Consider the following 26,662-nt stretch of genomic DNA (forward strand, 5'->3'; position numbering starts at 1 on the left):
AACACAGTTATTACCCTCAGTTTGATGGAGCAACCGAACCTTGTGGAGCAGAGTCATCAGATAGTGGAATGAAAGCAAAGAAAGCTGACTGGCATTTCTGTCCTCTTACACTTTGATGAATATTCCACAAGGCTACTTGCACTGAAAAAGCCAATGTCCTGTAATGATCACTGACTGATATGTAGCTCTGGACATAAAGTCATGTAAAGTAGTGATATTTGGACTTAGCATTCTTTCATTTTATCAGGCTCATTTACTATTTTCAAAGGGAGTCTAAAGAGTAGAATGGAAGCATAAAATAAATTATAAGTATTATTTTTATTTTAAAGATACAGAAATTAAAACATCAAAAATTTCTATGTCTAACCATCAGTAGTAGTAAAATCATGCTTAGAACATGTAAACCTCAACTCCGAAGTTTAAACTCATATTGCCACTCTGAATTAATGTACACAAATTTATGACAGATGAGGACTTCATGAAAGTAATATCTATAGAAAGATTACCTTTTTAGATAAACTTTAAGTTGCATAACAAAAATAAACTAGTAAAGGACTACTTAGATCCCAGTATATATAAAAGCATAGGAAAACATGTGTGAACAAAAAATTCAAATAGAAAATTGTCCAAACAGATTCATATGTGATAAAGACAACATAGTACTTCTGTTGCCCAGACACAAAATAAAGCTACTGGAAAGCTTAAACACTTTTCAAATAAAACTTGAAAAAAATCACAGTAAAGCCACATTTTAAAATATGGTTCTTGGGCTGGGGATGTAGCTCAGTGGCATAGCGCCTGCCTGGCAAGTGCAAGGTTGTGAGTTCAATTCCTGGTACCAGAAAATAAAATAAAATATAGTTTTTATTACTCTATTATCTTATCTCTATCTCCCCCTAAAAAGAGGCTAGGAGCAGGGGGAACACAGTAAATGACTAATAAGGGTAATTTTAGTGGTTGTATTTTTTGCACAGTATTTTCAAGCTCTTACAAGAGAGAAAACATACTTTTAAGTTACATACATCAATATAGTCTTATAATCTTTGTTAATGCAAGGAAGGGAATGGACAGTTGAGAAATTTATTTATCAGATAATCAAAATATTAAAACTCTAGTTATTAACAACAAACACGTTAAATGTGGCTGATTGGTAAAATTACTTGAAAATAAACCAAATGTGCAAAAATCAGTTGGGAAATAAATATACAAAAGGTAGTGTATATTTTATAGGCAAGAGACTCACTGATGGAAAATGAAATGAAAAATTTAACGTGAAAGTAAAGGTTATTTGCTTTGGAAACTTGCTCTTGATTATGACCGCAGGCACTGATTAGACTATGAATAAGCTAGATATAATTCTACAAATCTCAAAAAGTGAAAGAGATTTAATGAAAATGTTTTAAAATAAAATTATGTCATAACTAAAATGAGACAATTTGAAGTTTCATGGAGACAAGTGTTTTGCTTATAAATTAAGCATAGCTGAATGGATATTCAAGCTATGCAGTGGTATAATTCAGATCAAATATGGCAGTGGGGCTACCATAACTGATCAATAGTGTCCAAATATGATTTATCACAAGAAAACAACAATACTATCTTCCTGATAGGTATTTAATAAAGATTTGCTAAATGAATGAATATTACCAATCCATGTACTTTGAGAAGTTCTTCAAATAGAGTTTATATTGATCCAGCCCAACACTGTTTTCCTGGACCAAAATATGGCCAACAATGCTCATTTCCACAATGGGTGGTGGTTAGAGGCAGATATACTGTACTACATCATAGGAAACAGAGAAACTCTATATTAATGTACTACAAATCCATGACCTTGTTCTCAAATTGCTTTAATTCTTGGTCTTTAAATATTTAGGTTTTATATTCCCCCTTGTACATTTTAAATTGACATATAAAACATTTTTTTATTTAATAGTTATAAAGGATGGAATTTTTATTGTTGAAATAAAAACTAGAACAATTACATTTTTAGATATATCTGATGTACACCCTACCACTACCCACTTAAAAAAAATTAATCTTCTTTAAAACTAGAAATTCCACCTTGTTCCTTCATAAACTTTTATATTTTCACTCTGACTTTTTCTATTTTTATCCTTATAATATACCTTATGCATAAAACTCATTGATCATTTTTACCTCTCTCATATATGTATCTTAAAACAAAAATAATTGTTATGATAAAAAATCTACTGATTCCCTCTAGGGACTGAAGTAGTTTTCTGAGTCCCTTCAATGTAAGATCATCAGATAAATACTTTTTAAAAATTTATTTTAAAAATAAAAGAAGGAAAACATATTAACAAACATATCCATTTACAAAATAGCATAAGAACAATACAAACAATGCAGTTACAGACTAAGTGGTAGCAAATTAACAATGGATGTTGTATTACGTATTGATGTCTTCAAAGTGGTTTCTCAGGAAAACAAATAGAGACATGCAAGATTGATCAAATAATTAATCATTAACTGTTCCTTTCAGTAAATCAATAGAAGTCAGTAGTACAACTGTGTTGGCTATCCTGTTTATACATACATACATAATTTCCCCTTCTTTCTTTTCTCTTTTCCCTCACCCCAGTTGCTCTTTACTTTTGAGCATTTTCCTTTCGTTTCACAATGTCTGTCATAGCTCCTAATGTATTAAATAAAGACTGCTCAGTTTTAAGTCCACATTTTATCAGACATATGAGGTATATCTAATAGAGACACACATATTACCACATCATCTCTTCAGAGCTTCCCATGTACTCGCTTTGCTCCAGCTATGCTGTGTTCCTTTCCTTTTCTCTAAGCCTCTCTTTACATCAAGCCTTTCTACTCAGGACAGTTGCATGATTTCATCTCTCTACATCAAACTTTTGATAAATGCCATCTCAGTTCATCTCTGAGGTCTGCGTCTCAGTTCTTTAGTGATTCCTCTCCATCACTTACGCATTATCTTGCTCCTAACTCATGGTATTTGTCATCCCCAAATATAACACTTTACTATCAGTTTTATGCATCACTGAAATGTAAATGCCCTAAGAAAATCCTAAAAAAAAAAAAAAAAAAAAAAAAAAAAAAAAAAAAAAAAAAGGGTTTCTGATGCATTTACTTCTGTAATTCCAAGACTGAGAGCAGTATCTGGCACAGAACAAGGGTGAGTGAATGCTCAGTTTATGCAACAAGAAAAACTGAACAGGTACAGTAATGATGAACTTTATCCTAGTAATTGCTCTTTTATGATGTATTTTCAAAAATTTCAGAAGTTAAATGGCATCTTAGCCTGCCAAAAATAAAAATAATATGTCAAAGGATGAAAAGAAGCTCCAAAATATTTTATAATGTGCTCTATACTCTTTAAATTTGACATCATCGACGAATACTGTATCACATCACATGAAAAGAAGTTTGCATCACTATATAATGGATAGTTGCCTATATATATATATATATATATATATAGAGAGAGAGAGAGAGAGAGAGAGAGAGAGATTCAATCTGAACAGGGGAATACAAGAAAATTATAGTTTATAAAATCATTTGAAAATTATACACATTTTGAAATTTATAGCAATGCAGAAATTTTGACAAGATTTTTAATTGCTAACACCTAAAATTCTCATTGACGTTCATTTACTGTCCAAATCTAGTGAGATCTACTTAATACACAGATCACTCTAGTTTACAGCCTTGTACTTTATGATAACTGAATTTGTAGAATTAGTGACACCCTGAACTCTTTCTAGATTGAATATATAACAGTATTCTGGACTGCTCCATCATCTGGATAACATTTTAAACCCAGAAACAGCCTGGAACCTCAAGACTGTTTAATTGGGTCTAAAGGAAACTCCTTTTACAGGTCTCTTGGTCTATGAGCTCTCCACTTTCTGCAGCATTTTCTGTTGTTTGGGTGGTATTTTATTTTTAACAGTTTTTAAAATGACCGCTCTTCTGTTCACTCTTTTCTGTGCATTCAAATATAAAGTATTAACTACAAATTCCCTTTAAAAGTTACTCCATGAGTCCAAGTTCTACCAAGAATGCATAAAATTATCTCTGCAAAACTCTTGTCCTTTTCTGTATATACTTGCTCATCTATCTATGGGATAGTAAGGGAGATATAGACCTGTACTCATTTCTACAGATGCAAAACAACTTATTCCAACACTCATTTCTCTGCTCACAAACTCTGTGGGTTAAAAACCTGAACATGGCATTAAAGCTCATTCACTCACTATGTTTCAAGAGAGAGAAAAAGAGCTCAGTGGAAGCCTTACTGCCTTTTATAATCTACCCTCTTGCAGAGTCAAATCCATCACACTATTTGCTGAGGAAGATAAAGTTCAACTTCACATTCATGTGGAGGGAGAGTACTTCCACTTTTGAAAATACAATCTGCCATAGTTCCTAATTAAATACTATTTCTTCCCCAGTATAGATGACTGTGTAATAAATCAGTATTCACTTGAATTACAAAAGGTTATCTGTACCTCTAATTTGTATCCAGAAATAACTTAAATCTTTATGCTACTCAAAATATAAGAAAAAGGTTGAGAAATAACATACAAAGGTTATGTAAGTAATGTTGGAGACAATATATTTGAAAGATGAGTTATTTTTCATACTAGTTTACTTTCAGCAAACCAACAATAACTGCGTTGGCTCTTCTTCATATATTCATTCTGCTCAAGAATACATCACATCATGGTTCCCTGAAAAATGTGCCCCTGCCTAAACATACACTTGTGTCCCCACTGTCTCAGAGTGACTTCTTTAGCATGAAGAAAACAAGGAGAGGGGCTGGGGATTTAGCTCAGTGGCACAGTGCCTGCCTGGCAAGCGCGAGGTCGTGAGTTTGATTCCCGGTACCGAAGGGGGAAAAAAAAAAGTAAACAAGGAGAACCAGGTGGATGCACTCATCTTACCCTACGGAGCTTACATAAATTCCTTCTAAATCTGTGAATTTATATTGCTGTGGATTGAGCTGTGTAAAAATGTTCCTAAATCCTCAGTGTGAATGTTTCTGTAATCCTATTAAAGCCATGAAACACACCCAGCTGAATGAATAGGAAACAGCTAAAAATCTCTCCTTGACCATATTACCACTGTCAGTCTTGGCATAGACTTCACTGGTCCGTATTTCTTCCTAAGCATGGCATGGCTCATGTTGGAAACTAAATGCCAACCCGTATCTGTTTGGCATGCTGATGTCAGACCTATGAGCTAAGAAAAAATGTTAAAATATCTGATATAATAAAAATATAAACAACAATCTGTTTAAACCGGCTTTCACTTTTTAAAGCTAAGACATAATCAATATATCTTATATTTAAGAGAGGAATTATAAAGCATTTCAACTTTGTCTTTAGGGTAAACGAACTTTTCAATACATAAACACTCAGAGATACGTAGCAGAATGTATTTTAATAGTTTCACGTGATTCCACAATGATATCAACAAATAGATATCATTCTCTGAAATGAATGCACAATATCCTCTGTAACCTAACTGTAACCAGCCTTCTACTGATGGGCATTTAAATTGTATCTAATTTTAAAATCATTAAAAAATTAAAACACTTTTGTATGAATGGATGCCTTGTAATGTTGAACAAAAACACTCAGAACTTTCATTAGTAGCTTAAAGGAAAGCTGAAAGGAAGAGAAGGTTGTTGAGAGATGTACACATTTCAGATGGTAGACTGTTTAAAAATGGGAAAGGTACTTTGTTTAACTGTATTGGTAGTGACACGTAGGCTTGGACTCTCATTAATAAGGCTCTTAGGAAAACAAAACCACTCCTGAATTCAAATTTCAAGCATGCCCACCACATTCTTCTTTTCCACTTGAGCTTTTGGCACTTCAGCTTGCAATCAAGGCCTTGAATCAAGATGCCAAAGTAAATACCTGGTTTCAAGAATTGTGATGGCATTCTTTTCATTTGTTTGTTTTAAGTAACTTAAAAACCTATAACATGAAGTGAAACAAGAAAACATTAGGATGGGAAAATAAGAAGAGGAAGCACTATCTCTCGAAGTATTTTCTTGGGTATTCCTACATTATTTGGAGAAAAAAATAAGTAATTGTGATTGTAGATCAGTATAACCATTCTGAGTAAATGGTTTCATAGACTGTAATTTCTGTTTATATTATTGATAACCAGCATAAAAAATAAAGAGTATTTCTACACTGATGAAACAACAGCTAGTTGTAGATTATCATAAACCATTCTATGTCCTAAATTAACAGGTTTTAATATTTAATATAGAGAATGACACAAACTTTAACATAAAACATGGCACAAGCTGCTGCCTCTGCGCACAGAGGATGGAAGCTTCCCCCACAGATTGAGCTGCATTCACCTGGGGCCAGCTCTGTGCTGTGCGTTTTGCACCCTGGCCACAACCACCCAAACCTACTCTGTGCTTTGTTTCCCCTTGGCACAGGCAGCAGAGGCACCTGACCACTGCTGAGGGCAACACCCCACAGCAGAAAAGGCAAAACCCAGAGTCAGCAGCTCAAGAGAGAAAGAACAGACTGGGCCGGCAGAGACAGCTACAAGGAAAACCCACGGCTACTGGAAACTACTACAAAAAGTGTGATGTTTTACTCCTGTATCAGTCAGGGTTTACTAGAGGAACAGATATAATACAAGATAAACAAATGTACAAGGAATTACAAGTTTGGCTTACAATGGTCAGCTACAGAGTTGGATGAGGAAGCGTGCAGAGGGTGTCTGCATGCTGGAGATTGAAGAGCCCAGCCCCGGGCCTGGAGCTCGCTGCAGTGTCCCTGCAAGTCCGTATCAAAAGACTGATGGGTCTGCGATGGAATGCTGAAGAATATATGATGAAGGCCGGAGAGCCAACACCAGAAGGCTGAAGAGTCCCAGACGGAAGCCCAACAGTCTGAACCAGAAGCCAGGAGACGACCGAGCTGAAGGCGAAGACCGGAGCTCCTCTGAAGAACCAACAGCCCGTCTTTTTTTTCAATTTTTTTTTTTTTTTATGCAGTCTACCCGCTCTGGGGAGGTGGGGGTGGTTTTCCACACCCACACCCTCTGCATGCCTGCCTCTTGCACAGGCTCAGGATGAATACAAAGTAAGCACCCTGGACCCCTTCTGAGCTGCATAGTTAACCTTTTAAACTTTTTAAATTAACACAATAAATAACATCCCAGAAGGGTAAGGGCATGTCTTTTTTACCCCAAGAGGCAAACTGCTGAGTCTCTTAGCCAAACCTCTAGATTTCCCAAGTTGACACAATGTATCAACCATAACAACTCCAAAGGTGACTCCTTTATAGCAGGTTAGAGAAGAAATGAAGTGCAGCACCTGCCATATTGGAGATGGATTAATCAGGAGCCATTGGGAAAGGGGTTAAATATTTAAGCCGGAGTCATAGAACGACTACACAATAACTTTACTTCAGGAAGTGATTAGATGAGAGACCGCCCCAGAGAGGGTACAGGCTAGACATGGACCTCTGAGAAGTCCTACCTCAGGCCAGGAAGCACATGGGACCCCACACACTATGGTGAGAAGCCAGGACCCTGTGGCTTTCAAAAGTTGCTGGATCTGAAAGCTCTGGGATTAATCTGAGCAGTCTGCTTGAACCCTTACTCTGCTACATCCAAAAGAGATCAGTAGTCTGATGGCTTTCCTGATCTACCTAAGTAAGCAAGGACACAACTTGGGTTGAACGACTGCCACAGTCTGGGGTGTATGGACAGAAGGGCAGCTGGAGTAGGGTAGGAGCAACTCACAAACCTACAGGCCATAAACCTATGCAGAGAAAACCATGACTTGCCAGATTACAGGACTACAGATCCTGTAAAGAAACCACTCATTCAAAAATACACAGGAATTTTTTCTGGAATTATTTTCCCCCCCTCTTTTTCTGTCTTTTCTTTCTTTCTTTCTTCTTTTTTTTAGGATTTCTTTTTTCCTTCTTTTAATATTTTTCCTCTCAATTTTCTTTTTTTCTCTATTTTATTCTCATGTGAATTTTTCTTATCTGTTCTTTTCTGTCACTTTTAATTCTATTAATTTCCTTTTATTCCTTTATAGGATTTTTAACCTCACTTTTTCTTCCTCTTTCTCATCTTCCACTGCTTAATTTTTCAAATCTTTTTTCATTCTCCCATTCCCCAACCCTGTATCTTTAGTATGTACAACCATTAAGCTTTGTTAATCTTTACATAGTATCCCATTATTGTTGTATACTGTTCTCTTGTTAGTGGAGGTATAGTGATTACAATTAGTATGTTTCATGTTAATGTTTGTTTTTTCTGACCGTTTGTAACATGATTACTGATCTCTTTTCAATGGTTATTAGTGATATATTACTGGTTTTTCAGGTATGTTAAATCAGTTGCTGATTTTATTGTTAGTATCCCGGTGGTATAGTTGTGGGGATTAATTGATTTTCTCCATATGTCAGTATCAGAATTGCCTTAGAGTTAATAACAATACGTGGTCTATTTCTGGAGAATAGGTTGCTAGGTCAACTACTGTCTAGCCTCCCCTTCAAATTAATGGAAGTGGTTGGATCTTCGGACAGAGGCAAGGGCTTATAGTTAGCCATGCCTAGAGCGTACCACTGAAAAGCAAACAGTATTTAAAAACATCTCCATAACAGAAGCAAAGTCCTTTCAGCATAATCAACCCTCAAACTTCAACATAAAAATAGAAAGGAAATGAAGAAAACCTCAGAAATATGTGAACACAAAGCAACAAAATGCTTCCAAAAGGTCCAGCTCCCCAAAAGCTGACTCATAGGGCATCAAGGGGAGGAAATCAAAAGCTGAATTATTTGAAATGAAAAAACAAGTGATCGAAAGGATGCTGAGTGAGTTTGAAGACATATAACTAAACATATAATGGATATAATAAGCAAAATGATCAGGAAGTTTATAGAAGATACTGACAAAAAGCTAGCTGAGCTAAATAAAATAATAAAAATATGAATGACCAGTTTAGCAAAGAATTAGAATTCACAAAAAGTACTGAAGAGAAATTCAAAAGAATAAACATTCTGTGGAAAGCATGTGAGGACAGTGTAAGAACCAGAAGATGGGCTGAAGTTGGTAGGACATATTAAACATAACAAAGCATGAGAAATGAATCCAACATCTGCTAGATGATGCAAAGAAGACTAATGTATGATTAATCAGAATTACTAAAAAAAAGCACATATAAAAAAATGTTTAGAGAAAAATAGCAGAATATTTCCAAATATGGGAAAAGAATAGAGACAAATAGAGCATATAGAAGCCCAAAGAGCCACAATAGGAAAAGAACTTCTCCATAACACATCATAGCCAAACCTTAGAAGTCCAATACAGGGACAGAATCTTAAAGCCATTGTAGAACAGTAATGAAAAACATATAAAGCTAAAAGCAACTGCATTAGAGCAGACTTCTGAACAGAAACCTTGAAGGCCAGAAGAGTTTGTAGTGAAGTGTTTCAAGACCTATTAGAAAAGAATGTCCAACATAGACTGATACATCCTCAAAGCTATCCCTGAAAATTGAGAATAAATAAGGTCTTTCCATGACAAAGAATACCACACCAACGTTTAAAACAATTTTCTTAAGGATATTTTAGAAAGAGATGATGCAACAATGCCAAAAGGTCTAATAGAAGGAATACACCAGGCAGGGTGAACATTTAAACAGGAGAGAAAAGCAAAACAAAATAAAATGAAACCAAACCAAACCAATCAAAACAAAACAGCAGCAGCAACAGTTGCAACAGCAGCAATAACAACAATGGGAATAAGCAACAGGAAAACAGTGCAGGGAGAAGAACAAACCAATGCTTTGCAGTAATAACTGCAAATGAGTTATTATTCAGTAATAACTTTCACAAATTCTTTTTTTTTTTTTTTTTTTTTTGTACCAGGAATCAAACTCAGGACCTTGTGCTTGCCAGAGAGGTGCTTGTGCCACTGAGCTATATTCCCAGCCCTCAGTAATAACTCTCAATTCTCCAGTTCAATGAGTTAGCAAATAAAATCCAATGGTATGCTCTATACAAGAAACTCAAATAACCCAAAAGGAAATTCATAGAGTAAAAAAATCAAAAGATGAAAAACAGTATTCCATGCAATGGGAACCCAGAAATAAGCAGGATTATCTATCCTATTTTCAGACAAAGTAGACTTCAAGCCAAAACTGATCAAAAGAGGCAAAGAAGGTCACTACATACTGGTTAAGGGAACAAATCAGCAGGAAGAAATAACAATTATAAATGATATGCACCAACCACTGGCACACTGAATTTCAGAAAACAAACACTTTGGGATGTAAAAGAGCAGATAACACAATTATAGTGGGGTACCTCAATAGCCACTGTCACAAACAGATCAAGTAGACAAAAAAATCAATAAGGAAATATCAGAGTTGAACTAAACCTTTGAACAAATGGCTTGAATAAGTATCTATATAATGTTCCACCCAACAGAATACATATTCTCAGCAGCACGTGGAACTTTCTCCAAGTTAGAGCACTTACTAGCCAATCTAAAGCATGCTTAAGTAAATGCAAAAGAAACAAAATTATCTCACCCCATATTATCAGGTCACAGTGCAATGAAACTGAAATTCAATGGCAAAAGAAACCATAGAAATTATGCTAACATACGTAAATTAAACAATACACACTTGAATAATCAGTGGGTTATACAAGAGATCATGGAACAAATTAGACAGTTCCTAGAATCAAAAGATCAGAGCAGAAATTAATGAAATTGAGACTAAAAAAGTATAAACAATCAATGAACTGAGGAACTGGTTCTATAAAAGAATAAACAAAGAAGACAAAAAGCTTAGCCAATCTTCCCCCCCACAAAAAAACGAAAGAAAACACTCAAATCAAAGCAAAAAAGAAATGGTAAAATCATAATGGACACTGCCATAATCCAAAGGATTACTAGGAATTACTTTGAAAATCTGTACTCTAATAAATTGGGGAATTCAGAAAAAGTGGACAGATTCCTAGACATATGAACTACCAAAACAGAAGATATAAAAAACTCTGAATGATCCAATAATAGGCAACAACATTGAGGCAATAAAAAAAAATATGAACTAAAAAAAGCCCCAGACCTGATGGATTTACTAAATATTATAAGAACTTCACAGAAGATCTAATGCCAATACTCCAACCAGTAATGGAATGGAAGAGAAGGTATGTCCCCAAAGATAGCATTCCGGGAAGCTAGCATTACCTTGATTCCAAAACAGATGAAGATCTAATCAAAGAAAACAACTATAGGTCAATCTCCTTAATCAACACTGATACAAAAATCCTCAAGATAGTAGCAAGCAGAATGCAACAAATCATCAAAATTATCACACCTCATGACCAAGTAGGTTTTATTCCAGGAATGCAAGAATGGTTCAACATATGCATATTAATAAATGTAACACATCAAATAGTCAGAAGCAAGAACAAAATCACACGGTCATCTCCATGAATTCAGAAAAAGCCTTTCACAAAAGCCTAAATTCATTCATGATAAAAACCTGAAGAAAACAGGCACAGAAAGACCTTATCATAACCTGATAAAAGCCGTTTATGACAAATCTACCAACATTATATTAAGTGGGAAGAAGCTGAAAGCTTTACTTCTAAAATCAGGAACAAGACAAGGAATTCCAATATCATGACTCCTGTTCAATAGAGTACTTCAAACACTATCCAGAGCAATCAATCAAGAGAGAAAAAAAGGGGCATGTCTGTAGGAAAGAAAGAAGTCTAATTACCATTTTTGCATATAACAACAACCTCTATATAAAGATCCAAAAGACTCCTGAGCAAAATCAGCAGTGTAGCAGGATTCAAAATCAACACACAAAAATCAACAGCATTTCTGTATACCAATAAAGAACTCACCAAGCCAGGTGTGGTGGTGCAATCCTACAATCCCAGTAATCAGGAGAGGCTGAGGCAGGAGGATCACCATGAATTCGAGGGCAGCCTGAGCTACGTTGTGAGTTCAAGGACACTCTGAATCATACAGCAAGACCGCATTGCAAAAAACAACAGCAGCAACAACAACCACAAAAAACTCACCAAGGAAGAAATTAAAAAAAAACAATGCTATTCAAAGTGGCATCTAGAAAAATGACTCAGGAATTAACCTAACCAATGAAGTGAAAGACTTTCACAATCAAATTATGTACTCTGAAAAAGGAGATTGAAGAGGACATCCAAAAAATGTCATGATATCTCTTGTTTCTTGACAAGCATAACCATTACAAAGTGACCAAACTTCAAATAATATACATATTTAACCCAATCCAAATAAAAATACCAACAGCATTCCTCATAGAACTAGAGAATCAATCCTAAACTCATATTCTGGAAGAGATCCAGAACAGCAAAAGCAATCCTGGGTAACAAGAGCAGAGTAAGAGGCATCATAATCTCAGACGTCAAGTTATTTTATAAAGTTACAGTGACAAAAAATAGTATGGCACTGGCACAGAAACAGAAATGTGGGTCAAAGCAACAGAACAGACTAGGATGCAGAAACAACCCCAGACACATTCAGCTATCTGATCTTTGACAAAGGGGTCAAAAACGTAAGCTAGGGAAAGACAGCCTCTTTAGCAAATGGTGCTGGGAAAATTAGCTATCCATATGCAAAAGATTAAAGCTAGAGACTTATTTCTCATCATATACTAACAAAAATGAGAATGGATCAAAGGTCTAAATGTTGAACAGAAACAGTCTCTTAGAAGACAAAATAGGTAAAACTCTTAAAGACATAAGTACAGGCAAGGACTTTCTCAACAGAGTTGCAACTGTACATAAAACAGCACCAAGAATTAACAAATGGGATCGTATCAAATTAAAAACAAAAAAACCCTTTTCTGCACAGCAAAGGAAACAACTGACATAGTGAAGCAATAACCTAGAAGAATGGGTAAAAATTTTTGCTAGTTAATCATTGGACCGAGCTTTAGTATCTACAATATAAAAGAACTCAAAATGTACAAGAAACCCCGAAATAAAAGACCTAATCCAAAAATGGGCAACTGAAACGAGTGGACAGTTCTCAGAAGAAAATCTTCTGAAACCTTTTTCCGATGGCCAATAAATACATGAAAACATGTTCAACATCTCTGGCCATTAGAGAAATGCAAATTAAAAAACACTGAGATTCCCTCTTATTCCAGAGAAAATGGCTATCTTCAAGAACAACAAATGCTGGTGAGGTTGCTTGAAAAAAGGAACCCTTCTAAAATAAACTAGTACATCCATTATGGAAATCAGTATGGAGATTCCTCAAAAACCTGAAACTAGAATTTCCATTTGATCCGGCTATTCCCCACCTAGGTAACTTCCCTAAAGAGTTAAAGACACCATTTACACATATTCATGTTTATAGCAATTCAATTCATAATAGTTATATCTTTGAAAAAGCATGTATGTCTATCATAAGTAAAGACAGTGTGACATTTATGCACAATGGAGTACTATTCTGCCATCAAGGAGGATGCAGTTGAGTCATTCGCAGGAAAAAGATGCACCTTGAGACCATAATGTTATGCAACAGAAATCATACACAGAAGCTTAAATATAGAATGGCCTCTTTTATGTGAGGAAATCAAAATATTAAGAGTAAAATACAAGACAACAGGAAAAAGGAAAGGATATTTATGGATGGAGGGGTGGGAGTGGAAGGGCATGAAAAAATTTTGATATGCTACGTACATGTACCAAACTCCCCATGAGGAATGTAATCATTTGTACTACAAACTGTACAAGTGAAAAATAAAAATTCTTCAAAATGTACATGCCATTTCCCTATGGGATATAGTTTTCTCATCCAAGATGTCCTCTTTAGGCTTTGACTCATTGGTCTCCAAATGGAAATTTTATTCCTTGTAGTTTATTTTATAACTTCTCTTTGTGGTCCTTCTAAAGACTGTGCTGGGGTGGGGACAAACCTGAGAGAGGGATGTGGCAGAAACCCAGGCGTCTGGTAATGGTGATTTGTGCCATCCTAAGTAGAAGTGGAGGGGAGAAGGGGTGGAGTCAGCATTTTGTGAAGGTAGAGTTAGTTGATACGCTAGGGTTAGTTGTTGCTGGATTAGATACAGAGTTTTGGGGAAAGATACCATGGCTCCAAGATTTTTGATGTGAGGAACAGCAAGAATAGAATAAAAATAATTCATGTTTTATGCAGAGTATCTCTACGATATCTAAACTGCAAGAAGACAACATTTGCTTGCAATTCCCATAACTGAATTCTGAATAACTGAACACTGAATTCTCTAAGAGTGCATAAAGGTAATTGTTGGTCTATTTTTGACTGATCATTTTTTCCTCTTTGTTATTTATTCTAGAAAAAAATTTATGTACAGAATTATATATATGGGGGTAGGAAGGGATACATACTTCAGGAGAAGAAAAATAGTATGTTTCTTCAACAGATGGTGTTATCATCTTACGGGAGACCCTAGAGGAAAAGCCACTACTATTGCCAGCTCTTAGAGAAGAAATTGAAAATGCATGTGCAGCAATCTCAGTGACCAAGGTTACCCAAGCAGCAGTTCACCATACTAATAAATGTATGGAAGCTAATGGCCACCGCTTTGAGCACTTCTTGTAACTGTAGAGGCCAAAGATAACTTGCATTATTAATCTGTAATGTCTCAATAAATTTAGTATTAAAATATTTACACAAGATTTTCTTTTCCTGAAGTGTGTATACATTTTTTGGGTGGATGCTCTCTCTATATATTCATTCTGCTTTTAAAAAACTTAACGTTAGTGAAAATACCTTTAGCTATTATTACCCAGCATTGTTCTGTTAGGAGGCAGTATATTTCAGAAAAACTTTTTTGTAGAATTATTTTCTGGTATTCTGAGTCATTTCCAATAAGTGATTTTGAGAAAATAATTGCTAATGGATACATGATATATGACAGTATACCTGTGACATAATGTCTTTGGCTATTTACAGTTGGACAGCTATGTATTTTCAGTTTTTATTCTATTAAAAATAATGCTGCAATCCTAAAAAAAAACATAGCACAAACTGGATTTTGCCCATTAGTCATATTTTGCTGACCCACTGCTTTAGTCCATGTATATGTCTTACAGTGCTGAACAGTTAGGTGCCTTCAGTAAAAAAATCTTGCTTGAAAGAGTAGATTGAATTGAAAAAAATGCAAGAAACAGGGAAGTGGCACTGAATTCTCTAAGAGTGCATATTCATGCTTCCTCTGCTTCTAACCCAGAAGATACAATGTCTCTCCAAAATAAGATTCCAAAGTGAGTGACAGTGCAGCGTCTTTCTACAATTTAAAAGGAAAAACCCAAAACAACAAATTAATATTGATGGAGAAATATACACTTTGGTACTTCCCTCTTACAAGTACAAAGCAGATATTTGTACACAAATCCACTAGAAAAAAGAAACTATCCATAAAGCAGTTCACCAACTAGGGAAAAGTAGATCACAATAAGATTGAAGAGAACAAGATTAACACAAGATGTTAATAGCAAAATACAGTCACATGTTGTGTTTCTATGGCATTCAGAGCCACTTCCATATATGAAAGAAGTTAGTTAATTTCATTAAAAACATTATGAACAGGCCTAGAGTACCCTATAACTGAGAATTTTTTATTATTTTCGCATGGCTGAATATAGTACTCATCTGCCAGTGACAGTTACGGTTATAATGGAGGCAGAGGCTGCTGGCAGCACAGCGCGACAGGGGGCACCACACATTTGTTCTCCAACCTGAGGCTGACACTAGAGACACAGACTCAGTGCTGGGTGTCTTCCACATAAGAAAGACAAGAGAAGTACAGCTTTTTTTAGACTACACTGAAAAGAACATCTATTTCAATACAGGATGTATTGGGAACAGATGCCTCCTTTCCTTTAAGACATTTTGTGCTTTGTGGTATGTGTGAGGTGGATAGACAACCACCATTTGAAACGGTAAAAAAGATAATTTCACAGTTACTGCTAAGTGCTAGGGCAAAAATAAGGCACTGGTGTTAGAGTATAACAGGTTTGGGAGGATAGCATGGAGTTATTTACCTAAGACAGTGACAGATGTGGTTTCCAAAGAGGTGACATTTGGAAACCTTTGAAAAATTTCAACCATGACAATCAATGATCGGCTGTACACTTGGAGAACTAGCTGTCGTGTGGAGAAGGCACTTCAGTGAGCACAGGAGCAGGTGACAAGTGGAGGCAAGTCATCAGGGCGAAGGTGATGCCAACTTGGTCCTCTTGATAGTAATTAAAGACATGATACTCAGGAGACACATTGAAGGCAAGGCAGAACAGGGTGACCTGTCAATTTCAAAGCCCAAGACACATGCGCAGAACAGTTCCCAAAGCCCTGCAAGGATTCTGGAGAACTGAAGTGGCTTATCCGTAGGGCACCTACCCTGATGCCAGCCTGAGGCATGGGAGACAGATTACTATACCAATACCTACTTCCAAAAATACACATTCTATAATTCCTTCCCTTGTTCTTATAATTATTAACCTTGAAGAACAATCTAAATATTTTCACTTTGTCTGTACCTAGTTAGCTAGCAAACATAGTTTTCTACAAACTATATATGGCTTTTAAAATAGCATATAAATTTAATTATGCAATATTATACATAATTACTTTAAAAGAGCTTAAAAACAAAATGAAATAAAACATTTTAAGTTATTTGTATAATCTGGCAATAAGCTCTATTAAGCTCTGATATGTACCACACTCCAACCTATCGCCTACCATTCTCTTTCTCCTTGAAGATAATAAATAGCATTCTGCTTCGCAAGATGATACATGCACTGTAACTACTATCACTCCAACCCCGTCACCTCCTCTCCTTGGTCTCAGCCCAATACTATGTATTGAATAACATCATAACCAGTACGGCAAGTGTTGTACCTGCTGAGAGAATAATGGGATTATATTTTACAGAAACTATAGGACCTATTCAGCATGCATGGACAGAAGGCAGAAGACTGACCAAGTGCTTGGTCAGGAGGAAACAGAATCTAAGTTGGGATAATGGGTAGTTTATTGACATGGGAGCATATTCTCCCAGGATTTAATACCCTACCAAGGCTATGAGATGATGCTCAGACCTGCATTTGTGTAACTACTGCAAAATGCCTCCCTTTGCCCAATCCTACTTCCTTCTCCTCCCACAGATGTTGATCCTACGTGCATTCCCTAAGAGTTCCCCCCACATGAATCACGATCGCAGCATCTTTTTCTGGGAACATTTGACCTAAGACAAACTGGGAAGGCTGTACTAGTATTAGGTGATTATTAGGTCTGGATAAGGCATTGTGAAAGACATTAACTCCTAGAAAAGGAAGGGGCTGGGAAGAGCATCTTGTTCAGTGGTAAGCCATCTTCCCCAAAGATGAATTAAAAGTCTGTGTATGTGTGTAGGTGTAAGGAGGGGTTAGAGTAGGGCAGAGGGTGAGAGGAGAAGGAAATAACAGAAAAAATTTAGAATACTTTGTATAGGTCCCTTGAAGAGTATACTTGTAATGCAAAATAGTTATTAGAAGAATGTTATTGAGCAAAGTGGCAGTGTTTTAGAGTAAATTAGGCATTGCTGGTAGAGAGCTAGGTGTTGCTAACACATGCCAGTGACTTTGCAGTTGGCCACAAGAAATGTTATCTGGTCCAAACTGTCAGTATGTCCAAGTTATGGCTTAGAGTGTACCAGGCACATTACAGTCATCATCTTGTTTCACTCCTGGAAATGGGATAATTAGCATCTCTAGATGGCAGTCACTGTGTAACTAGAGAACACAAGCAGCTTTTCCCCATCTAACCTCTTTCCCACAAATCCAGAGGATACACGTCTGTCTGTCATGTTTGATCTGAAGGCCCAAAACTCATTCACTAAGAAATTAAAATTCTTCTTTATGTTAAGAAACTAAACTGAGTTTGTATAAAGGAAAATTAACTGCATATTTATGAATTCTTTGTGCATTTATGTAAAATTTACTCCTAAAGTCTGATTCTAATAAAGAACTTATATATTATGTAGTGTTCCTAAGTAGAATACTAGTAGATTTAATATAATTATATATTACATTAAAAATTCTTCTGTTTTGTCTTTTTACTCCTAGAGACAAGTTCTGTCACCAGTGACAATACACAGATCTATGAAGATCTATGAATAACTCTCTTCATCAGGAGAGTTCTCTCCAGACTCCTAATTTGGCCATTTTCTAGTGGTGTGACCTTGGGCAAATTACCTAATCTTTCTCAAAAGCTTTAGCTTTCTCACCTATAAAAAAGGATTGTAAAAGTATCTGAGTATTATGTCTTTCATGAGGATTAAACAAGATAATACACATGAAACACAATGTCTGGTAAACCATAAGAGTAGATGAATTAAACATTTATTGCTTTTTGGCTTCTTGCATTTATTTCTCCTTTCTAATAGCAAACTGTATTTCATTTGGGGAATTATTTCTTACTTTTTAACTGTAATTAAAGATCTTTTCCTTAGCCAAGCACTGCATATACTCAAACTAATCTAATTACATGCCCTTTCTCGGAAATTTACATACTCAGGGAAGAAACAAAGAGATAGGAACAGTTTTGCCCATTCCTAGTACTTTTCATCCAGTCTATTTTTCATTTTGAGACCACTGTTACTGTTGCTGCCTCTGAATTTCCAAAGATGCCTTATTCTTTTGCCCATCAGTATGTCTGGGTTACAGCTTCCCATCAATTCTGCAGCTTCTGTTATGTCACAGAAAATTCTCATTATGTTACCTAAAGGTAGGCTGATCCAGGTTTTAATGCTTGCAATTAAAGAATACCATATAGAGTAGCTGTATTTCATATTACCATCAAATATTTAATCTATTTAATATTTAATGGCTTCTCCACTTTCAGATATGTTTAATCACTGCTTCACCTTTTGATTTTTATCCCCCATGTATACTCATACACCGCTACAGAAGAACTGAAATACTGTTTACTTAAAAGCAAACCTTCCTATGCAGCAGAGCTGCTGCTTAAGCAGTCAGAGTTGCTGTCTGCTGTTGGAGCACTTCTTGGTAGAACTTCAAGAAACACAAGGCAAAGGAAAAGCAACTGGACCTCTCACTGGTGTCTGACTGCAGGAGTCTACAATTACATAGGCTCACTTGTGATCTTAAATAAGAATTTTTTTCAGATACAGAGGCTTGTATTATTTTGGTTTGTGCTTCTGGGCCTGCTGGTTGCTCTTTGGGTACGGCTAGGGGTCAGGACTATGGGAAAGCTGAATCTGCAAGTACTGGAATCAGGCTTGGAGGAGAGAAGTACAGCAGCAGTACAACTGCATTTTCCTTCAATGAGGAAAGAAGAGAATGATCATTTTGTTGTTTGCTTCACAGATACTTCAATTTACTTCATCTTTTACTGTGACAGTTCTCTGGGTTTTTAGCATTCACTTTTCAGAATAACTCTCTTAAGGCCATGGGGTATTTTGCTTCATTCAACTGGGATGCATTATGAAGAGCAATAAGATGACATTTTAGTGAGCACAAAAACATGCTCTTTTTCATCAGCTGCCAGGTGAAATTCAAGGTTCCATTACTTTCCCTTTATCCCAGATTAGATTACTCTAAAGGCAAACAATAAAAGATTTTGAGCACAAAAATTTGGAAACTAAGTTATAACTTAAAATGTCAAAGATGCTTTGTTTCTTGCTGAATACATACTAAGCATCAGGGTAATTAAAATATAATTTAAAAGGTCCATTAAGCAGATCGATGAATCAGCAACAGTTCTCATTTTTGATAGTATTGAAACAGCTTTTTACTAGGTTGTGTACAGTTTAGGTTGCTACGGGCACCACTGTCCATCTGGTTTTTTTGTAACACATTTCTAAAACTCAAATGGTAACTGCAAAAAGATTGCTACAGATTAACTTACAGCACAGAGACACACTCTGCTAATGTGACTAAAGTCAAGTCAGCCGCTAAGCAGGCTTTTTTTCCTTGATCTACATATGACGAGTAAAACAAATATATAAGAATCTTTTAAGTGGCATAAGCATCCCCTTGCTTATAGTTCCATGCTTGATTCAAAATTTTTCCTGGAAGAAACATAAAGTAACCTTATAGAAAGCATGGAAATACTTAATAATTACATATGTTATCCCCTTTCCTAAGAAATATTTTATCCCTTGCTCATGAGGAAGTAACTGATTCCTAGTGGTCTTTTAATCCTTTTTTCTTAGTTATGAACAATTTTCTCAACAAGCAAGTCTACATTTCATAAGAAGTACAAGGTTGCTAAGGGATTTCATGGTTTTATGGATAATACTGATCTTGAGAATGACATTTTCAACATTATCTCTGGGGTAACAACCTTATTTATAAAAAGAAATCAAATGTCATCAATTGTTTTAATAAGTACTTTTCAAATCCATAATCTAATTTTGCTAATATGGCTTAGTCTAAAACAGTCTGTGAAATTTAGAATACACTAACTTTAAGCAGGAAAGGACAGAAAATGTTCTTTGGCATATATCTATGTACATTCATTCTTTCACTTTCCCTGGTAAACAGGAGAATGAAGCACCTTAGTGCGTCCATCTTAGTGCTTCCTCCACCATTTCCTCCATGAATGTTCTATCAGAGGCAAGTTCAGTGCTACTCACTTTTATTAAAATGACATGATCTTGAGTTTTTCTCTTTTTATAAAAAAGGACTTTCCATTTTAATCAAACATATACTATCATTACTGAAATTAATTCACTAAATTTACTAAATTAACATCCACTTACTACCTTAAGTAGGCATTTAGTTACTTCTGAGGCTAGTCTCTTTCTTTAACTTGAACTAGAGACTCCTTTATGTAGCGAAAACACTGTTGTATGATGATTTCAAAAAGCAATTCCTTTCAGATAATGCTGGGTATCAGCGCTTTATATACATTGGTCTGTGGCCATAATACTAACAGACTACATCTAGTTCAGGTGAGTCATTCTTGTCTGAATAGTATGTTTTTGTGTTGTCAAGTTTTTTAAGAGATCCTTAAAAATCCTTAGAGAAATGGATTATCCTGAAATGGACAGTATAACCACTTTTAACAACAAGAAAAGAATGAAGTATACAACTGACTGATGAACTACTGAACACTTTTAAAACATGGACATATGAAATTCTGCTGTCACTTAAGAAAAACAGAAGAATGTCATATTCTTTCAGATAGATTCATACATGATGACAAAAATAAACCTCAAATATTTTCCAAATATAATTGGGGCAGCTTGTATATATTTAAAAGTAATTGAGTTGGTACAGAATTCATTCAGGGCCTTAGGTTCACTACTGACTCACATGAGTAACATTCACATGAGATTCTTAACTTTCGGCCTACATTGTTGACGTCTCCTATGACCTGACACTTTTTTTCCTTCCCTTCACTTTTTACATATACATCTCTCAACCATTTTTATCAGTCACGACTGCATTCAGCTCTGTGTAACAGATTTACTATTGAATGAACTAAGGCTCTGGAGTAAGCAATCCAAAACTGATGGGCAGTATCTTTAGGCAAATGGTTTTACACTGATTATAAGGTGGGTATTGCATTTTCAGGCATCAATCTACAAACCAGACAGCAAAGAGGGAGAAGACAGGTGAAAATGTCTAGCCTTCTGCCTCAGGAGAACAGTAGCTTCCTAACAGAGTCCCATTAGAAGCCCAGTGGCCAGAGCTAGGTTATAGGACCACTTAGGCTTTAGAGGTGTTGAGGAATGCTGTAACTGCACAGTGCCCCCTTTAATAATCTTGGGGGTCTATTAATTAGGTAAAAGGGGAGACTTCATATAGGAAGATGACCAGTGCTGTCTTCCCTGTTACATTACAGTCCTTGATGTTTCCTTCTCTGAACACTTATTGGAATGAGAGGCTGATGAATCACAATTATACATTGCAACAATTAAGTACATACTGACTTGTATAAGGCACTAATTTTTAATATATATGCAGACACAAAAGCCCTGGAAAATGGAGGCAAAGTTTTATTTTCATTATGTTTCACATAAATCTGATAAGTATTTGACTTCTTAATAAATTCACTCATAATTCTTTTGATCTCAATCCTGTTGTCTAGAAAAATTAATAATAACTTCCCCTTTGTGGCTTTAATTTTATTCTTTCCTACTCCCTAAGGAACTTAGCTACTGTTTGAATTGCTTTTAAGTCTTACTGGATCTCTGGTATATCTCTTATCTTACAATTTTACCATCAAAATTGTAACACTAAAAAACCAGAAACACTGAAATAAAAACAACATGTCCTATATCGAAGGCCTAAGAGATTAGGATACTTTAAAACAACTTTGAGCTTATTGTTAAAATCACTGTGATACCATTCAATGCTGACAATTATTCTTCGTTTCTTTCTCTAGTGAATTGGTTTTAGTCCTGTCTTTCAGTGAAGAGCAACAGAAAAATAAACTAAATAGTTATACTCTTCCAAATGAAAGCTCTATTCTCTCAACTAATGTCTAAAACTGTTCCTCTTATGCTGCCTTTTAAAAATGTTTAAGGGTATCTTTTCAGTAATAACTATGAAGGAAACCATTGGTCTAAAATAGAAACTTTCTACTCTAAAAATGTTTATTAATTTATGGATAAATATTACTTTACTCATATTATGCACATTACAAAATAGGACTTTTCTAAAAGTGAGACAATTCAAATATAATTGAATTATATTTGGAGATTCTAGCTTAGTAAGCTTTTATTACAGTAATTCTAAAGTTTGGTCCTCTATACAGTTTAATGCTTGGTTTTAACAAATTGTCATAGCTGAAATAGGTCAAATCTATTTTAAAAAAATATGTACTATACTTGTGCTTGTTAAATCATTATGTTCATTTTTCAATTTCAAAGATTTAGTGAAACTTTGAAAGACCCAATTTGAGTGTTACATGACCTTAAACACCTCTGAGTCTGCTGCTGGTACTCTGTTCTAGCTGGTGTATTCAGCAGTGAGAGCAGAAGCAGGAGGCAGTTCATGGACGGCCCAGCAGGCCAGTGCACTGACTCTTTTGACAGGATGGAGCCACTTGGAGGTTTTCAGCAGGGAACTGACATGATCTGCTCAGGCTTCAAAAAGAGACTCTGCCCACTTTGTTGAGAACAGACTTTGGGGTACAGAGGTGGAAGTAAGGATGCCAGTCATGAGGTGCTTGCAGAAGTGTAAGCAGATGATGACAGTGTCGTGCAGAGTGGCTAGGACAGAGGTGACAGGGACAGAGATGGTCACATTCAGAATGTATTTTGAAGACTGCATGTGCATGTGTGCATGTGTGTGTGTACATACGCACACGTGCTGCTAGGGAAGACAGTGCACAGACAGGAGTTGTTTTTGACATTTCATCTTAGACATTATATGCTGGGGAGGTTCTCTGATCTTCTAAGGGTTCGCTATTTCTCATTTCCTGTGGTCCTACTGTACCCTGCCCACTTTTTGCAGTCTGTGGCAATTTCCTACTTGCTTTTTTATCCTTATTTGACCATAAGCCTTCAATGAGTTTTTAGGTTCCATGTATTATTTATAGTAGAGTGCATATATTGCATAAATACTTATTAATGAATGAATGGAATAAGTAAAATTTATACAACAGAAAAATCTACATCCTGTCAGCAATAAAAATACTAGGAAAAAGTCTGTGTCAAACCGCATAAAAGCTTTCTTTGTGTTTTGCAACAGTGTTACATCACCATGTTTATTGTTGCCAGTGCAGGAGCCACTGTAGTTAAGTAGTACTATGGTCTTAACATACTGGCGGTAGATCTGAATAAAGACATTAAGAATATCTGATATTTTTCATAGCTTAATACATAAAAAATTAAGAACCCACTGTATACATGAAAATTATGAAGACCTGTTTCAACTGCCAAACCATTTACCATCAGACACGAAAATGCTAAATATACAAATAAAGTAACCACTGCTCCAGACATGGGGGCTAGGAACATTTCCGTGCTGACTATTGATTACACAGTTTAAACTTCTATGGAACAAATGTATTCTGAGAATCTTTTGTTCAATTTTTGCTTGGCTTTGCATAGTAAATACTCTGAGACAAAGTTCTTGACACCAATCTAAAATGCCAAATGAGCAGCATGGCTTTTTAGTAGACTAAACTTTAGTAGTGGTATCTATTAATTTAGCAGCTCACCAGAGCCCTGTACGGTTACTATGCATGAACCCAATGAAAAGGACTAACACCTTACCATCAAATTATTTTTGGTTGAATGCTTGCAGCAAAGAAGATAATATATCTGAAGTGACCAGAACCCTCCAGAGACAAAGAACATTATATATTCCAAATAAAGTTCTACTATCTTAAGAACTTCATATTTTGTATCTTCACTATACAATAACTGTGTTTAGAAGAGAAATGAGGGTGTAACTTCACCAGTGGTGTTTATTTCTTCAGAGACTAGCTAGACTAGTTTTACTTTGGTGGGTGTGGTGATTAATTGATTAATTGTCAACCTGAGTGGGAACACCCAGCTGAACTGAGTCAGCATGGTTCTGGGCATGGAAGACCCACTTTGCGAGGTACTGTCGTTGAAACTGTATAAAAGGAGAATGGGAGGCAAGGATTTCAGCTGATTACCCTAGGAAGAGCTTTGGCTGTTCCCTTCGGAGGAGTTCCTGAACAGGCTCTTGCGGCTGACGGCTTTGAGCGTCGTCTCCTGCTTTCAGAACAGATTCTTCATCTTCCAGCACTGGCCTTCCTTCCTGCCGGTGCAGACTCTGGCCTCTAGCACAACCACACGCCCTCAGTGGACTCCTCCATCTCCCGTCAGAGATCTTTTGGCCTCCTGATGAGGATTTGTAGAGGACCCTGCAAGCTTTTGACTGGATTTGCTGGATCTCCACTGTGAGGACCAATTTTTGTACTTTTCTACATATGACTCTGACAAGATACTGTAAGCTAACCTTGTACATTTCTGTGTCCTGCATTAAATCTGATACAGAGCACGTGCAGTCTTTTGAGCAGCGTTGCCCCAGCCCTGCAAGCACTTGTAAACACTGACCATAATAGTGGGCTTACATTCAAAGGCTGGTTTTCAATTGTGCAAGCACAGACATCAAAATATCACTATTTGAACTTTCTTTCCAGAGAAGATTTACAGAGTGTCAAGTTCACAAGACTCACTGTAGAAAGACTGGGTGTTGTCTCCCAGCACCTGGGAGGCTGAGGCAGGAGGATCCCACAAAGTTCAAGATCAGTCTGGACTCCATAGTGACACTTTGTTTCAAAAATCTAAAAGAGAAGGTTGCCTACTAAGAATAAAATCTGAGCAAATGGGCCTTTAAACTAATATTTAATAGAATTTCATCTTTCATTAAATAAAATTACTCTAAATACCGAGAAAATACTGACTAAAACAGATGTGTTCCTATCTCAGAGTTATATTTAAGTTGGGAAAGACAATTAAGAATTTTGTTTTCATTATCGGTATGTCTTTAGTAAGGTACTGCCTTGCACTATTAAGTGTTTAATACTATTCTCTGAATGAATACTATGATAAAAGCTATTGACATAAGTTCTGATGCTGATATGTGCTAAGAAGAAAATACAACAGTGTATTTAATATGAGAAAGTAAAGTTGCTAAGGTAAAAGATAGCTAAACTAGATTTCACAGTGTAATAGACTAAATTATTTTTTGGTTAATATTCATTCTTTCTCCATACCTCATGGAGGAAGTGACTTTCCTATTCCACCAGTGCTAACCTTTGACTCAGTTGTATGGCATATAGAATGCGCTTCTCAACTCCTTGTCCATGGGTTCAGCCACAGGACCTGCCTTGGAGATGTCAGCAGGTAACTGGAAGCTCACAGAGCTTGTGCTGGGGGATCTCTCGCACACACACTTTGCCAGTGACAGGAGAAGAATGTATCTTGAGGTAGTCCATCACAATTGCCTTCTGAGTTTCAGAAACTCTGTTTAGGTGGTTTAATTTCTTTCACTAAATTCAAGGGCTTTGATTCCTGAATGTGTGTGCTATTATTTTCACTCATCTCTTAACTTCCAGTGCAGGAATAGTAGATATAGAAGAAGTGAGTAAACCAGATTGCATTCTGAATGCAGAAACAAGAGGAAGGGATTTTTACTAAGAAAGCATTTAATGAAAACAAGGTGGATGTAAAACTTGTGTGTGTATGTATGCTGACAGGATTTTCAAGTAACCAGTAAGCCAATTAAGAGCAGGAGAACATGTTTGTTTAGTCCAGTGGCTAAGCTCCACTTCAGAGACAAGACATTTTCATTTTCAACACATGATACATCTAAAAAGGAAAATGTGACCCACAAAAATGGGATAAATGCAGAGGACAAGAGCAAAGAGCAAAGTATTGAGTACATTATGGTCACACTACATTGTAAGTGAATAAGCACTCTAATGTATAAGGCAATGAGTTCACCTTAAATGCCAAAATATTTACAGATGAGTAAGAAGCAGAAAAGACATTAAAACTCTCATTACATGGCAATGCAGCTATGATCAATCTGTTCTTAGCACAAGGTATTAATACATTATATATATACAAACTCGTAAAAACCATGGGGATAAAAACAGTGGGACTGTCTCACAAGTCTATCTCAAT

General features: G+C 36.0%; 1 protein-coding gene across 15 annotated transcripts in view; it reads right to left on the minus strand.

Moving 5' to 3' along the window:
• The window catches only part of Ccdc91 (coiled-coil domain containing 91), a 343,525-nt gene that overhangs the window by 14,463 nt on the left and 302,400 nt on the right, over positions 1-26,662 (minus strand). For 12 of the 15 annotated variants that reach the window (XM_013505942.1, XM_005407144.2, XM_013505949.1 and 9 more), the window contains one exon: positions 25,210-25,317. The exons of the other annotated variants lie outside the window; for them this stretch is intronic. In XM_013505942.1, the coding sequence (XP_013361396.1) occupies positions 25,210-25,317 (108 nt within the window). The remainder of the gene's footprint in view (positions 1-25,209; positions 25,318-26,662) is intronic. 15 annotated transcript variants of the gene reach the window in all.

Source organism: Chinchilla lanigera, unplaced genomic scaffold (genome assembly GCF_000276665.1).
Source record: "Chinchilla lanigera isolate Chin_1 unplaced genomic scaffold, ChiLan1.0 scaffold00104, whole genome shotgun sequence".
Lineage (NCBI taxonomy): Eukaryota > Metazoa > Chordata > Mammalia > Rodentia > Chinchillidae > Chinchilla > Chinchilla lanigera.